We start from the raw sequence: 15,080 nt of genomic DNA, 5'->3' as shown, positions 1-15,080 counted from the left end.
GGCGGGGTCTGGGGGCGGGGGGGTGTAAGAACGCGCGTGCCGCGGTCCTTTCGTGTGCGGGAAACGGGACAGCCACTGCAGCTTTAAGGAATGAATTGTCGGTGGCAATTATTGGCCGGGTTTCCACGCTGCTGCTTGCCAATGAGCTGCTGAACTGACTGAGAGAGACACCCCGCCCCTCCCCCTGCCCCTCTTCTCACGGTGACACAAACCTCAGTTTACTACGGATTCTCGGCTTCCGTAAAAAAAAAAAACAATCATAGAGGTTTGGGGGGCATCGGCGGGAAAAGGGCTATTTGGCTCTGCACGCACGGACAGCTGTGCGCGGCGCTGGGAAGCAGCTGCCGTGGAGAAGCACACAGCGCCGCCCGCACGCAGGGGCTCCCCTCCGCCATGGACTGCAGGGTAAGGAAGCGGGGTCTGCAGCAGAGGCGTCTCCTGCTCCTCATCTCCTCCCTCTCCGTGCTGGGCCCGAGCAGCGGGCAGACACGTTACTCCGTCCGCGAGGGCCAGGAGCCCGGCGCCTTCGTGGGCAGCGTGGCCAAGGACCTGGGGCTGGCGCTGGCGGGGCTGGCCGCGCGCCGGCTGCGGGTGGTCACCCAGGGCGAACGGCAGTACTTCCAGGTGGACCTGGCCAGCGGGGGCCTGCTGCTGCACGAGAGAATAGACCGCGAGGAGCTGTGCGGGGACAGCTCCCCGTGCCTGCTGCACGTCCAGCTGGTGCTGGAGAACCCGCTGAGCTTGCTTAGGGTGGAGGTGGAGGTCGTGGACGTCAATGACAACGCTCCTCTGTTCCCCAAGAATGACATTCTTTTGGAGATCAGTGAATTGACCAATACAGGCTCTGCACTGCCACTGGAGATTGCCGAAGACCCGGATGTGGGCACCAATTCGGTATCCACCTATGAACTGAGTGCTAGTGAGTATTTTGCCCTCAGAACTAGGACACGAGATGATGGGGTGAAGGTGCCAGAAATTGTGCTGGACAGGCCCCTTGATCGAGAGCAAGTGGCAGCACACCACTTGATCTTAACCGCCTATGATAGTGGAGTGCCTGTGAGGTCAGGCACTGCAAGCATCATAGTTACGGTCATAGATGCCAACGATAACGCCCCGGTGTGTGAGCCATCCTTCTCGAAGATCTCGCTACAAGAAAACGTGCCCGCTGGGACTCTGGTTATCAGGCTGAATGTCACAGACCTAGACGAGGGCCTTAATGGAGAGCTAGACTACTCCTTCAAAACAACGCAAAATACCCCTGAAAAAATACCCAGACTCTTCAACTTGGACCCTGGAACGGGAGAGGTCAGAACCAAGTGGGAAATGGATTTTGAAGAATCAAGTGTTTATGACATCGTTGTACGGGTCAGGGACAGAGGGTTCCCCAAGATGGAGGGGCTTTGTCACATCAAGGTGGAGCTTATTGACGTCAACGATAACAGCCCTGAGATCATATTGACTTCTGTGTCTAGTCCCATCCAAGAAGATGCTCCATCCGGAACAGTCATAGCCCTGATCAGCGTCAAGGACAATGACTCCGGAAAACATGGAGAAGTTCACCTTCAAATCCAAAATGAGATTCCTTTCCAACTTCTATCGTCTTTCAGAGACCATTATTCGCTAGTAACAGACGGGGTTCTAGACAGGGAGCAAATAGCATCCTACAATATCACCATTGAAGCTGCAGACTCTGGAACCCCTCCACGTGCCACCCGAAAGTACATCTTTCTGAATATTTCTGATGAAAATGATAATGCTCCAACCTTCCCAAAACCTTCTTATACAGTTCATGTTCGAGAAAACAATCTTCCTGGATTCTCTATAGGGACTGTTTCAGCCTCAGACCCAGATCTGGGGGAGAACTCCAAAGTCTCTTACTTGATCTTGGTTCAAGACTTTTCTCAGCCAACGTACTTCCATATCAACTCTGAAAATGGCACAATCTACATCATGCGCTCTCTCGATTATGAGCAAGAAAAAGTGTTCATGATACTAGTGGAGGCCAAGGACTCCGGTTCCCCGCCCCTGTCCAGCACAGCTACAGTCCACGTGTTTGTCCAGGATGAAAATGATAACTCCCCCCGAGTCATGTATCCCCCAGTAGACAAAGGATCTGTGATCCATCAGACCATTCCTCGTACGTCTGAACCAGGATACCTGGTAACCAAGATTGTAGCAGTAGATGCGGACAGTGGTCATAATGCCTGGTTATCATACCATCTCCAGCCAACCCCAGATAAGGGTCTATTCACAGTGGAACTTCGCTCAGGGGAAATTCGAATTACCAGGATGCCTAAAGACCTTGAAATGTTTGCACAAAGGCTTCTTGTTGTTGTTAAAGACAATGGGAAGCCACCATTATCGACCTCAGTGACCTTAGAAGTTTCATTGGAAGACACCAAAATGCAAGAATCCTCAAAGATAAGAGATCTTCCCAGAACTTCTCACACATCTTCAGATTTAACCCTTTACCTGATCATCTCGCTGGCAGCCATTTCTTTGGTGTCATTAGTAATGTTTGTTGTTTTATTTGTACGATGTCTCAAACCAGTTAATGGAAGCACTGGTTTTGCTTGTTGCTGTAAGAATGGGAATAGTGATTCCAGAGATGCACTCAAACAGCCACCCTCAAATTTGCCTGGACAGTTTAACCCTGAGGGCTACCTGAAGTTCATTGAAGTTGGTGGGACAGGATTGGGGTCTGAGACCCGCTGCTATAGATCGTGTCTGACCCCGGTGTCTGAGCAAAGCGATTTCATGTTTGTGAGGCCTTTCAGCCATTCTGCCACAGGAGAAAGTGTAAACAACTCTGATCAGTCGGTCAGCACGCTACTCACTCCTTGTGATGGGGTAAGCTGTGTGAATAGATCAGTTTGTCTCAGTAAATAGTGATGTGTTTCTCCCTTAACCAGGGGCTGTGCCGTCCATTGGCTCTCAGTGATTGAATGAAAACTTGTTCTTTCCACAGAATACTTCCATTTCGAATAGAGATTCTGCCCCATAGTACTGTGTCCAGCATTCTGCATTGTGACCATTATTCCTAAGGTATCGCAGCATAATGTTTTAATATATAATTTGACGGCTTGACAGCCAGAGGATAAAAGGTTGCATGTTCTCATCAGGAGTAAATGTTTTTTAGTGGGGATTTGTGGAGGAAGTCGATAAGCGATTTTTTTTTCTGGGTTCGAGCATTGCACTTTGTAAGCCGCCATTTCAATTGGGATGGTCCATCTGCTTGGAGGACTTGTTATCAGTCAGACGCTGTCCTAGATTGTCCAATGTAGATTTGGTTTCCAGACTACACATCCTGTTGCCGGATTTCTGATGCAGGAGATTGTGGTTGCAAAGGAGCAGGAGGAGTTATTGCCTCTGAAAGAGCAGCAGGTTTGGGAAGAGTTGGCCATAGGTCAGGTGGGCGTGACATGTCTTGCTCCAACCTCAACCCCACCAGCCTTTCAGAGGTACCTGCATCGTGAGAAATGTCCTGATTTCGCAATAGGCCAGTCCAACTAAGAGCTACAGGCTAGATATTAAGACCGTCGTATTTTCTTAGTGCTATAATGTTTCCAAAATCTCTGATAATGATTGGAAACGAATAGCAATGTGTTGTGTGTCATCTGCACCAGAAGGAATCTGAGGTGATGATCAGTCTTAAACAATTAAAATAAATTACATGCCAAGTAGGCCCTGGTGCCCTTTCTTGCTAGCACAATTGGAGCTCATTGAAATGTATTCTGAGTAAGGTGGCAATGTCTGCCACTGCATAATTGCCATGCCCACTTAACTTATGCATGCACACAACACAATTGATTTCTTAATTGTAATGCTTGGCGTTACAGTGTAATGTTTTAGGAGTCTTACTATAACTTTGCCCCATTCCCATCAAGGGATGACATGTGTGATGTCTCCTAGAAAGTGTTTAGTGCCAGGTCTCATCTTGGGATATACCAGCATAGAGTAGCCATGTTCAGTACAAGTGTATTTCTTAATTTCTTGTAACATTGCACCACTTTTGCAATATATAGCGCATATCCTAACAGGAGACATTCTGTTGCATCGCATTCATATTGATGTATTAATGATGAATAGTACTTTGCCAAGGGGCATTTGGATGGCTGGAACAGTCTCATTGATGGGTGCTGCTTTGCTTATTCATGATATAGTTTTTAATGCATTACACTGGGCTGGCGGGGCAGGGAAGATCTGGAAACAGTAATTGGGGAGAACACAAGGCAGACAAATACTTCTACAGTAATTAATACTTCGAAGTGTTTGCTACTTTTGTAAGGGAATGCGCAGGCTGGATTACTGGAGTGGGGTTTATTCCCTGCTGCCAAATTATGGTTCATTTAAGGACCAATTTGGCATTTTGGGGGAATGTACAGCTCCTCCGGTTAGTCCATTGTGTGCACGCCATCACGCTGGAAGGAGAGAGGCACTGACACTGACAAGATGCATTCTTAGTTTTGACTATTAGGTGGCACTAGGTAAGAAGGAGGTGGCATGTGAGGATGGACACTGTTTGTGGGTGCTGTATGGTAATTTATCCACCCATTGACAGCCAATGGCCATTCCCACCACTGCTTGCCACTGAACCCCCCCAAAAATACATGCTCCTGGGATCTTTGTGTGCTCCCTCTTTCAAGCAGTAACATCAAACTTTAGCCTGCAATGTTTTTCTAAGCATTCTGCAGTTTTGATGGCCTCGTTGCAGCAGTAATTGGCTACTGTGCCTTCATCTACTCAATTTATATCTCTTCCATGGACTGAAATCTTGTTAAAAACAAGCAAAGACAAAGCCAACAAGTTTTGGCTTGAGGTATTCGATAAGCATTTTGCAGCTACTGACATCATTTGCCCAGTTAATCACTCCATTTTCTAGCTGTTGCAAACTTCTTACCAGGTAGTACCATTATATCAGTTCCTAGCAAATGCCTAATCATCTCTCATAAAAAGGCCAACACTGTTGCCTTTGCCAAAGCTTGTTTTTCATTTTTTTTGTTCTAAAATCCCATTTATAAGACATTTTATTTCTCAGATGGCCTGTTAATTTTTTGCATGGGTGGTTTGTGGGGACAAATGGATATTTTTTTAAACCTATACCTGATCAATTGAAGCTAAGAGGCGCATGCAGCTGTGTGTACATGTGCCTGCTCAAATCTTTCCCGTGCCTGTACAAATGTTTTCTTCGAGGTATTCAAAGTTTGTGTGTGTAATATACTGCACACCACAGTAGGTGCCTTTGTCTGCATTGTGTTAACTTTTCATACCATTGAGGTTGCTTTGTATTTGGCATTAGACAGGCATGGTACACGGCATCTGCATCTAACTGGTGTGCTCCAAACATAACAAAATGTGTCAATTATTGTTCAACGCCTTTGAGCGATGTTTGTCTTTGGCAGTCACCTTAAAATGTGATGCGCCCATTAGATTATGGCAGTGCCTTGTGTTTTGGTTGGAATTATAAAATCTAATGACAAGCATGACCCCGACAATGGGAAGCAGTGCCATTAGACATCCGAGAGCAGCCCCCTTCCTCTTACGCTGTTGGTAGGTGGGACGGGGGGCATGAGATGTAGGCACAAATGCGAGCCCTTCCTCTGTCACATTTGGGCTCTGCAGGGGGGATGTGCCGGGGCATGAGAAACACACTTGACACCGTCTCTTTTTCGATGCCATATCGGCCACATTTTCATTCCTTACATCACACACAACCAAAAATGCAATTTAAAAAACACACATCACAAATAACAATAAATCATCTCCTTATACTGACAGGCAGGTGGTCCAGGCGGACCAAGCCCTTCGCCCTTCAAGGCCCCATTCCGTCCCCACCATGCCCATATCTGTGTGGGGGGGGGCAATCCCAGGAGGCCGACCCTTCAATAACCAACTTGCCTTCTGAGCCACACCCTCACCCCCGCCGGGACCCCCGGCAGCTGTACTTGAAATCTGCAGGGGGGGGGGGGAATTCTGCGCCCTCCGCATTCCCATAATTCCAGCTCTGGAGTTCCTCGGAAGGGGATTCTAAGGTCTCTGTGCCCCCACCCCCACCTGCGACACTCACTCCTCTCCTGTCCCCCAAAACTGACATTTAGCGTGGAGGGATGGAAAAAGTACTACGATGCAGGCAGGTCGATGGCACAGGCCCGGACGGCAGGAACATAGTAACATGAAATCATCCAGGGTAAGGCCAAGAGCTGTGCTCCTTTACACTCTTCACCCCTCTTATGGGGCATTTCGTGCCACTGGTCTCCCCCCAAGCCCCACCGGGCCAAAGCCTGCGAAACATGCCTACCACCCTACTGTCCCATCCCGTCACATACCTTCCAGCCACCCCTGGCCCGCCCAACCCGGCATCCCTGCAAGAGCAGGTCATTTGCCTTTTGTGGGATCTGCAGGAGGGGGGGGGGGGACATGCCGGGGCATGAGAAGCACACTTGACACCTTCTCTTTTTCGATGCCATATCTGACACATTTTTATCCCTTTCACACATTATAACCAAGAATGCGACTTAAAAACCACACATCACAAATAACAATAAATCCTCTCCAAATACTGACAGGTGGTCCAGGCGCACCACGCCCTCCACCCTTCAAGGCAGCGCATCGTGGTGAGGCCCTATCCCGTCCCCACCATGCCCTGCTCTGTGTGGGGGCGATCCCAGGAGGCAGACCCTTCGTTACCCAACATGCCTCCTGACCCCGCCCCCACGTCCTCTCCCCCGCCGGGACCCCCTGGCAGCTGTCAATGAATTCCGTAGGGGCGGGGGGCCTACTGTGCTCTCCCCTAATTCCAGCTCTGGAGTCCCCCTGATGGGGATTCTAATGTCTCTGTGGTCCTCTCCCACCTGTCACAGGGGCACAGACTCACCGGCCTGTGCCACCCCCCAACACACACAAATGATCTCACTACTGCCAAAAGGTTCTGCAATAAAAGTTTGGTGCCCCGTTGATACAGGTGCACCCCATCATGATGACAAGTCTCTGGTCCTCTTAATAGTCCGTTCTCAATGATCCGTAGTCAGCCATTGCATCCGGAAAGCCGGACCATCTGCCTGTTCATTTTCCGTGCTGCAGTCTTCAAAGGGCACAAAGGCACTGCTGAACCCCAGTTCAACCGTGGTATAATTTGTGACCACGCGAGCAATGCCAGGCAAAATTGTCCAAACTAACCAGATAATGGCAATTAGTCCATAAGACCCTTCTCTCCACTGTACCAAATCGATGCCCCCTACGTGCAAGATCACCAAGTCTGGATCTGGCAACCCTCTTTCTTTTCTCCTCCTCCAACACCCGACCAACTTAGTGTACCCGCAAACCCCCTGCACCAATCTAATGTATGTCAAACTCTGACACATCCAACAACAAATCCAGACACTCTCCGCTCCAATCTCCTTACGAACGAGTGCCCCACGGCACACACCACTGGCTCCACCATCCGCCCTACGCGGGCAGACAAATGTTAGACAGGTTAGTAATATCATAGCTGGTGGAGACCCTCGTCTCCTTGGCACTACACACACAGTCCTGCCCCCCCTTTTCCTCCACTCACCTGACCCACGTCAACATGCCAAGTGGGACCTGATGTACCCTTTGTAAGCCCTGGAATTCCACTACCCAATTTCCTTAATTTCGCTTTCGTTTCACCCAAACCTGGCTACGGTGGTGGCTCCCCCAATCCGGAAGGAATGAGGGGCAAACCCTAGCCCCCGTAGCCCCGCTTCCATCGGCGCTTTTTCAAAGACTTTCCTGAATTGAAATCTAGAGAGGCACAATCCATCCCCAAGTTGAAACAAAGGACCTCCTTCTTCCCCTCTAAGGGCCAGGAATGCTCCCAACAACCTTACTGGGCAGATTTCTGCTTTGGCCTGCCTATATAATGGGACTCCAACTCCTTTTCCCTCCTGATCTGTTTTGGATTTTTTCAGCCATAGATGTATCTAGTCATCCCCAACCCTTGGCAAGTCCTCACGGGACAACCCCTCTGCTCGGGAGGCTCCCATATGTGCCCCTATCCTGAATGCTCCGAAGAAAGCCATAACAAATGCTGTGTTTAACAAAGCCACTTTCCATGCATCCCTGCTAATATCCCCCAGGTGCCCCATGATTGCGGCCAGTTTCTCGATATCCAGTGGTCGTCTTCTCTTCCCCTTTGGGACCTCTAGCCTTCTCCACCCCTTTGGGACCTCTAGCCTTCTCTACCCAATCAGGGCCTTTTTTATTGCAAAATCTGATGAAGGGGTGCACTATCTTTTAGCCCTGCAAAAAACCTGATAGCGGCCATTTTTGTTCTGGCTGCCCCTACTGATACCCCCAGGCCTCCGACATGCCAGAGGAATTGCTTTATGCTCTCCCTGTGGAATATGTCCACCAAACCCTGTTTGTGACAAACTCTCTGTGTTCCTTGAAACACTTTAGATATGTTTTTTGTGTTCGCTGTGATACAGATCCCTCAATCAGAAGAGCCAACACTTGGCACCAAGCCCCCATGGTGTCTCTGGAAAAAACATCATCGCCGGGGCTGCTGTAGGCAGACACTGCAGGAACTCCTGTAATTTAAAACGGGACATGGTGTCAGCCACGTTATTGTAAATACCCGGCACATGTTTAGCCTGAAAGCGCACCTTGTTTTTTAAACATGACAATACCAATCTCTTTAGTAATCTTAAAACCATGGGGCATGCTGCCTTTTGACTGTTAATGGAGTACACCACAGACATGCTGTCCGACCAGAACATCACATCCGTGTTCTGCCAACCCCGCCTCCCAAATTTCTACTGCCATTACTATGGGGAATAGTTCTAACAATGTAATGTTCTTCATTAGGCCACTGTCCGCTCAACTGTCTGTCCACCGCTGTCTGCACCATTTGGTTCTCAGAATAGCCCCAAAACCCACGCTACCCGCAGCGTCAGTGTAGAGGCCTAGTTGCTCTCCGTTTTTTGCCTCAGCTGACCACACCAACGCCCCATTGAATTTGGCCAGGAATGTGTTTCAGATCACCAGTTCTTTTAGCTCTCTGGAAAGCCTTGCATGATGATGTGTCTTTGTCAGCGCTGGCGTGGCTCCTGCAATTGCCCTTGAAAATGGCCTGCCCATTGTGATAATCCACAGTGCGAAGTTCAGCTGCCCCACCAAGCTCTGTAGCTGACCCAGAGTCACCTTCTTTGCCCGTACCGTAAACATTTTGCCACTGCCTCTCTGAAGTCCAAATAATACATTGTCCAGGTAATGAAGCACGTGTGCTCCCGTGCACTCTCTCTCTCTCTTTGTTGCCCACTCCAGAAATGTGCTGAATGCCTCGAAGTAGGAACATGATATTGAACACACCATCGGCATGCACTTGTCAAAGTAGAATCCTCCCCCTACTTGGAAACCCAGTAAATGATAATCTTCTGGGTGTACTGCCAATAATCGGAATGCCGATTTGATGTCGGATTTTGCCAAAAAGGCCCTCTCCCCAATTTCCGTAACACAGCCAGTGCCCTATCAAATGACGCATACCTGACGGAACAGCACTCCTCATCAATCGCATCTTTCACCAACGCACCCTTAGGAAAGGATAAGTTATGAATCTGTCTGAATTTCCCACGCTCCTTTTGGGGGATGATCCCTTCCAGTTAAAATATAAACTTTCGCAGGGGTGGGGATGAGAAGGAGCCTGCCATGCTGCCCAGCTTCCCGCTCGTTGTCCACTCTGTCTAGTACCAATCCTGGTTGTCTTTGTTGCACCCCCCTCGGGACTGGTGGTGTTGTAAATTTGCACAGTGGAATCATGAAACCTTGTGAGAAACCCTCTACTAGTACCTATTTGCCCAGTTCCTTAGTACGTCCACCCGCACCGGCGAGGGGAAGCCCATCGGCAGCCTCCCCAGCACCAACCCCTTACTTATGCTCTTTGTTTCTCTTTGCACACTTGGCCTCCCCATGCCCGAGCATCCCACAGAATGAAAAGATGTACTTAAAATTGCACGGGTTGTTTTATTAAAGGTCTAACATGCTTCCTTCTTATCCCCTGATCCCATGCTGCTCCAAAAGGGCTGCGTCTGTCTCCCAGTCCCAAACCTTTGCTGGACATATTGCGAACCACTGTACAGCTTGCCCACACGTCCATTGTCCTGGTTCTCCTGTTCAGTTTTCGCATTCCCTGCCTTGGCGCTCCTGAACCTCTCATCATATACTAACCAAGCCCCAAAAGCACAGTCATGGTACATAGATAACGCCCAAGTGATGATAGGACCAACACTTCTGGTGTAACTCGGGGACTATTTCAAGCAGTATAGTGGAAAATATAGCAGAATTAGTGGCCCAGTTAATTGGAGGTTCCTATCCTTTCCTTCCACATTGGAGAAAGTCCTTGCATTCTTCTACTCTTCTGTAATCCAACAATGAGAATATATCAATGTATTTGTCCTTCCAAATGTTCTCCTTAATGTACATCAACACGTGCCATGTGAACATACCTCATGGTATTGCATGCCCTGCGGTGGGGGCCGTCTCAGTCGCCCGCCCCCGAAGGTACCCATGCTGCCGTAGTGAGTGCCACTTTTCCACCCCATAGTGTTTGTGTTGCTCGCCCCTAGCGGCATACCCTCTCTCGTACCTGGCATTGCCCCTATTGCTGCTGTCGGGTTTCCTGTGGCTTGACCGGTCACTTGCACCCTCAGTTGTCCCGCCTTCTCTCCTCCCTGTTGCAGCAGCACTCCCCCCCCACACTGTTATCCCCCTTTCCTGGTTGGGTGGTGCTGTTGAACCTCTGCCCCAGATGGGGCAACCCCCAAAGGCCAGGGTGCCCTGGATGGCGCTGGCAATGGCTGTTGTGGCCCCCCAGCCATGCCCCGGCCAGTTGCCCATTCCCCATGGGCTATTCTGTTTGTGGTTCATTGCCCAGAGGTTGTTTCCCTGTCCCCAATGCCCCCTCCCCTGGAGGCCAGCCTTGTCCTTGTGGGGCCCCTGGTGGCACTCCCCTCCCCCTGTTGACCTGTGCCCCTCGATCACTCCCCTGCAAGCTCACTGGGGAATGGCCCAGCGGCTGCTGTGGGGGGACGCTACCACCTCTATTGGCGAATGAGCTGTAGGCTCTCTCCTTTTCTCTGCTTTTTTACTTTTCTTTGCTTGGGAGAATGCCGCCCATGGAGCCACATTGGACCCCCTTGGCCTTTCCTCCCCTCTTGCCTCCTCCCTTATAGACTCTCCACTACCCCACCCCGGTGCAGGATTCCCAGGGAAAGATCCTTGCCCTGCATCATTGTAATCAGGGCAGCTAATTTACCTGGATCTGTATTCTTTTTACACCCGACCTGTTTGTGCAGTACTTAAGCATAGCACAGACATGCTCCCTATTAATTCATGTGTTGTTTGTACCCAACTTTTGCCACCTCGCTCCACCCAAGCCTGAAAAACCGTCTGCAATCCCTTTCCTATAATACTAATGACCACTGTGCTCCTTCTATAATATGTCACAGCGTACAATTTCAGCTTTTGTAACGCTAGTGGTCACCATTTTCTTCAATAATAATATGCCACAACGTTTGATTCAAGCTTTTTGTGATGTGCCCCCAATCTCAAATGCGACTGCTCTCCGCCCCATGCCCGCTTTTTTTGTTTTTAGTTAAGGTGCGACCTCTCCCTGCCTGGCGCCAGCGTTCTTTGCCTTGTAAAATAAATGCGACCTCTCCCCGCGTGCTCTTTAGTTCTGCAATATGGATGCTCCCTCTGCTCATTCAAAATGTCAGCGAGCTCGCCGAACATTCAATCTATGCGGCCTCTCCCCGCTCAATTTTTTTCTGTTCTCTCTATGTGCATGTATTTCTTTTTAAATAGTTATTGGTCTCCTATTTTTTTAATACGTGTGCCCCCTCTCCCTGCCCGTTTTGGGTTTCCTCTGTGACCTCTCCCCACCCGCAGCCGGAATCTGATGTAACCTGTCCCGCCCTTGCATATAGTGCTGCACTGCTACAGATCCACTATACATGTAACATGGCGAACGTAAACAGAATCGCAATTACAACGGGTAAAACACAATCCCCATTACACACTGCATCTCTCCTTCCACCCCACACCGCCACTTCCCGCCAGTGTTGCCAACTCCTCATTGAGGAAAGTAGCTATTGGCTGCCCTAAAAGTCGCCAGAAGTAGCCAAATCACATCCTTGCCTAATTTGCAAAATTGCCTACGTTGACTGCGCATGCGCTGTTTGAAAGCAGACATTGGATCTTCGAATTATTTCGGAGAGTGTAAGTGCAAACAAATAACGTGTGCCTTAAAAGTCAGCCTCCATTTTTCATTATTGTTTTGTTAATTAGCCATGGCTCAAGCCTTCTCTAAGCGTAATTTTAACTCTTCCCTGTTTTACAGAATTTTGGAAATTCGGCTAATCATGTGTATCTACATAACCAGTCCTCCCTTTTAGGTGCAAGTGTGTTTTTGCATTACTCCCGTTAGAAAACTGGCGAATGACAACACTTTTTTCTATTGGTTTGGAAGCTTGCATAAATGACGCAAGTCTCCAAACCAATAGAAAAAAGTAGCTAGATTTCTCGCTAGCTGCTTTTTTTAACAAAAAGTCGCTAGGGGCCGTACTTTCTCGCTAAATATAAAGAGAAAGTTGCCAAGTTGGTAACACTGCTTCCTGCCGCCCGGACCCACCTGCGCCACCACCCACAACCCCTCCTTACTGTGTCACAACACCAGAGCCGTAGCGCTCACCTCCTCCAAGCTTCTTTCCTCGAACGCACGACACAACGGGCAGCCACGGCAGGTAATCCAAGTGACGGATCATCAGGAAGCAGGAGGCAAGAAAGTATTCTGATGTAGGCAGATCGACGACGTGGGCCCGAATGCCAGGAACACAGAGGCACGAAATCCCCCAGGTTAAGGAAGAAAAATGTTCTCCTTTGCAGTCGTGCCCCTGTTTTATGGGGCATTTCGCACCACCGCGCACCCCGCCGGGCCCCAGCCTGCAAAACTTGCCTGTCCCCCTGCTGTGGAACTGGTTTCCCAAGGCGCCTCCTGCCGGCCCACCCATGCCTTCCGGCAGCCCCCCAGCCCGCCCTACCCGGCATCCCTGCAAGAGCGAGTCATTTGCCTTTACTTTTTAGTGCTGCCCCAGCGTCCGTCAACATCTGTAGAGTTACCACTTCATTTTGAGCCAGCTTCTTCCTGGTTTGTAGCTGCTCCAGAGCAGTCCTGTGGGATCTTTCCAGGTGCCTCTCCGGATGAGGCGTGTACCGTGACTGGACGCACAGGGCGCCATCATTGGAATTGCGCAATGTTTTGGGAACCGGTGCAGGGGTAGGGGGAACAGGGCGCCCGGGTTATAGATTGGTTCCGCGCTGTCTGCCTTCCCTTCTTGCAGCATTCCTGAGCAGTGATTCGATGTGTAAGCTGTCATGACATCTGCTCTGCGTTTACCTGGTACATGGTTAGCCACAAGAGTTCAACTGAACCAGAACTTCTCTAGACTGGATGCAGTTCTGCGCTGCCTGATTTAATGTTGTTCGTTTAATGTTGGCTGTTGTGCATATGCAGTGCACCACATGTGGTGAGCGGAAATGTTGCATCTTTACAAGCTAGTCGTGTCCTTTCATGAAGGATTATTTATGCATAGTCAGTGGTTGTATGTTGGTTGTGGCTGGAGAGTCATAATGAATATCATGTTGTAAAGCTGGCTGACGTCTGGTTCCTACTAATTGGGGCCCTCTCCCTCATAGGGACTTCTGTGCAGTGTGGGGTGAAGATTGCTTCAGCAAGGCCGCGAGCCTGCGATTGATGCACTCGGAAGCAATATGCAAACGCACAGTACAAACAGGCCAACGGGTTTGGACTGGGCCAAAAAATAGGCATGGGCACAAGAAGATGACCTAGTTTTGCAAACGGAATTGCAATTTGTTCCCAGAACCGCTCTGATAGTAACTAAGACACATTTGGGGGGGGGGGGGGGGTGGGGAGGACAAGCCCACGAGTCCATTTTAAATCATACCAGGCCAGGAACATTTATCATATCTAGCAGCTGCACAATGCACTGGGTCAACAAACTGGCGAAATTGCCCACAAACCTAACCCACTTTTCCTGTCAAGCAAGTCCTACTGGCAAGATCAAGGCTTTAGAGCAACTTTGTTTCAGAATAAAGCAATGGCTAGGCACTTCCATACTGTGCTGCACTGCAGAAGCGCTGTCCCAGTGGCACGGGGTCAGCTGGGGTTCATTTCCGGAAGTTTTAGATACTTATTTTACAATACGTCTACTCTACTCTTGCTGCCAAAACGCCGCTGATACAATATCTCTGTTTATAAGAGTTTATGTGAATTAAAAGTGTTTTATTAATGAATACGCTCACCCGATTCATCCTTTTCTGAGTATATCTGGTATTATTATTAACAAATCTATTTAACCAAGTATTAGTACCCTGGTGCCGTGCCTCCATCAATAGTGGAGGCTTCAGAAGACAAGCATTAGCTACTGGTACCTGGTCCTGCTCCAAGCCCCGGATCAGCTCTGCACACCACCGGTACCCAGGCTCAGCCCCACTGGGCTTCTCTGGCGCTCTGCAAAGCCCACAATGCAGCCCCCACCCCAGCCCTCGCTTAAGGTCCACTTCGCTCTTTGGCAGCCTTTCCACAAACCTCTCCTCCTGCTTGGTCACTATGGAAATGAAGAGGGTCTATATGTAGATCCCATCAACGTTTCCACGGCAGCCATCGTTTTTTGTTGTTGTTTTTTTAACATTAGAAACAGTCGGTGCATGCAAGAGTGCCACTTGTCATGTAAAAAACAGCCCTGTTAGTACCTCGGCTGTTATTTCGGGAAACTAATAACTATAATCTTCTGGATGTAAGGTATTATTGGGTTTAATGGCGGTCAGCAGCTTACTGCCCGGGAAAGCCCTGCATCTCGGGATTATTGCTGATATGGTGTTGCAGGTCTCTACAGCATACACATATGAAAGGCTACAATGGTTTCTTTACTGCTAAGCAAGAAACTGAAACTCTGCAGCCATGTGACCCAATAAACGAACCTGTGCTTGGGTCCCAGCGTACATGGCGCGACGTTTACTCATTTAGCACGGGGGAGTGC

General features: G+C 49.4%; 1 protein-coding gene across 50 annotated transcripts in view; it reads left to right on the top strand.

Moving 5' to 3' along the window:
- Positions 1–15,080, top strand: part of LOC138582666 (protocadherin gamma-C3-like) — a 1,158,828-nt gene that overhangs the window by 1,080,897 nt on the left and 62,851 nt on the right. The window contains exon 1 of one of the 50 annotated variants that reach the window (XM_069654140.1): positions 117–2,850. The exons of the other annotated variants lie outside the window; for them this stretch is intronic. Within the exon in view, the coding sequence (XP_069510241.1) occupies positions 394–2,850 (2,457 nt within the window). The 5' untranslated portion in view covers positions 117–393. Of the gene's footprint in view, positions 1–116; positions 2,851–15,080 lie in introns of those variants that run through there. 50 annotated transcript variants of the gene reach the window in all.

Source organism: Ambystoma mexicanum, chromosome 3q, assembly GCF_040938575.1.
Source record: "Ambystoma mexicanum isolate Mex_15411 chromosome 3q, UKY_AmexF1_1, whole genome shotgun sequence".
NCBI classification, from domain to species: Eukaryota; Metazoa; Chordata; class Amphibia; order Caudata; family Ambystomatidae; genus Ambystoma; species Ambystoma mexicanum.
Note: the sequence above shows the minus strand (reverse complement) of the source record. Positions and strands in the feature narration are given on the sequence as shown.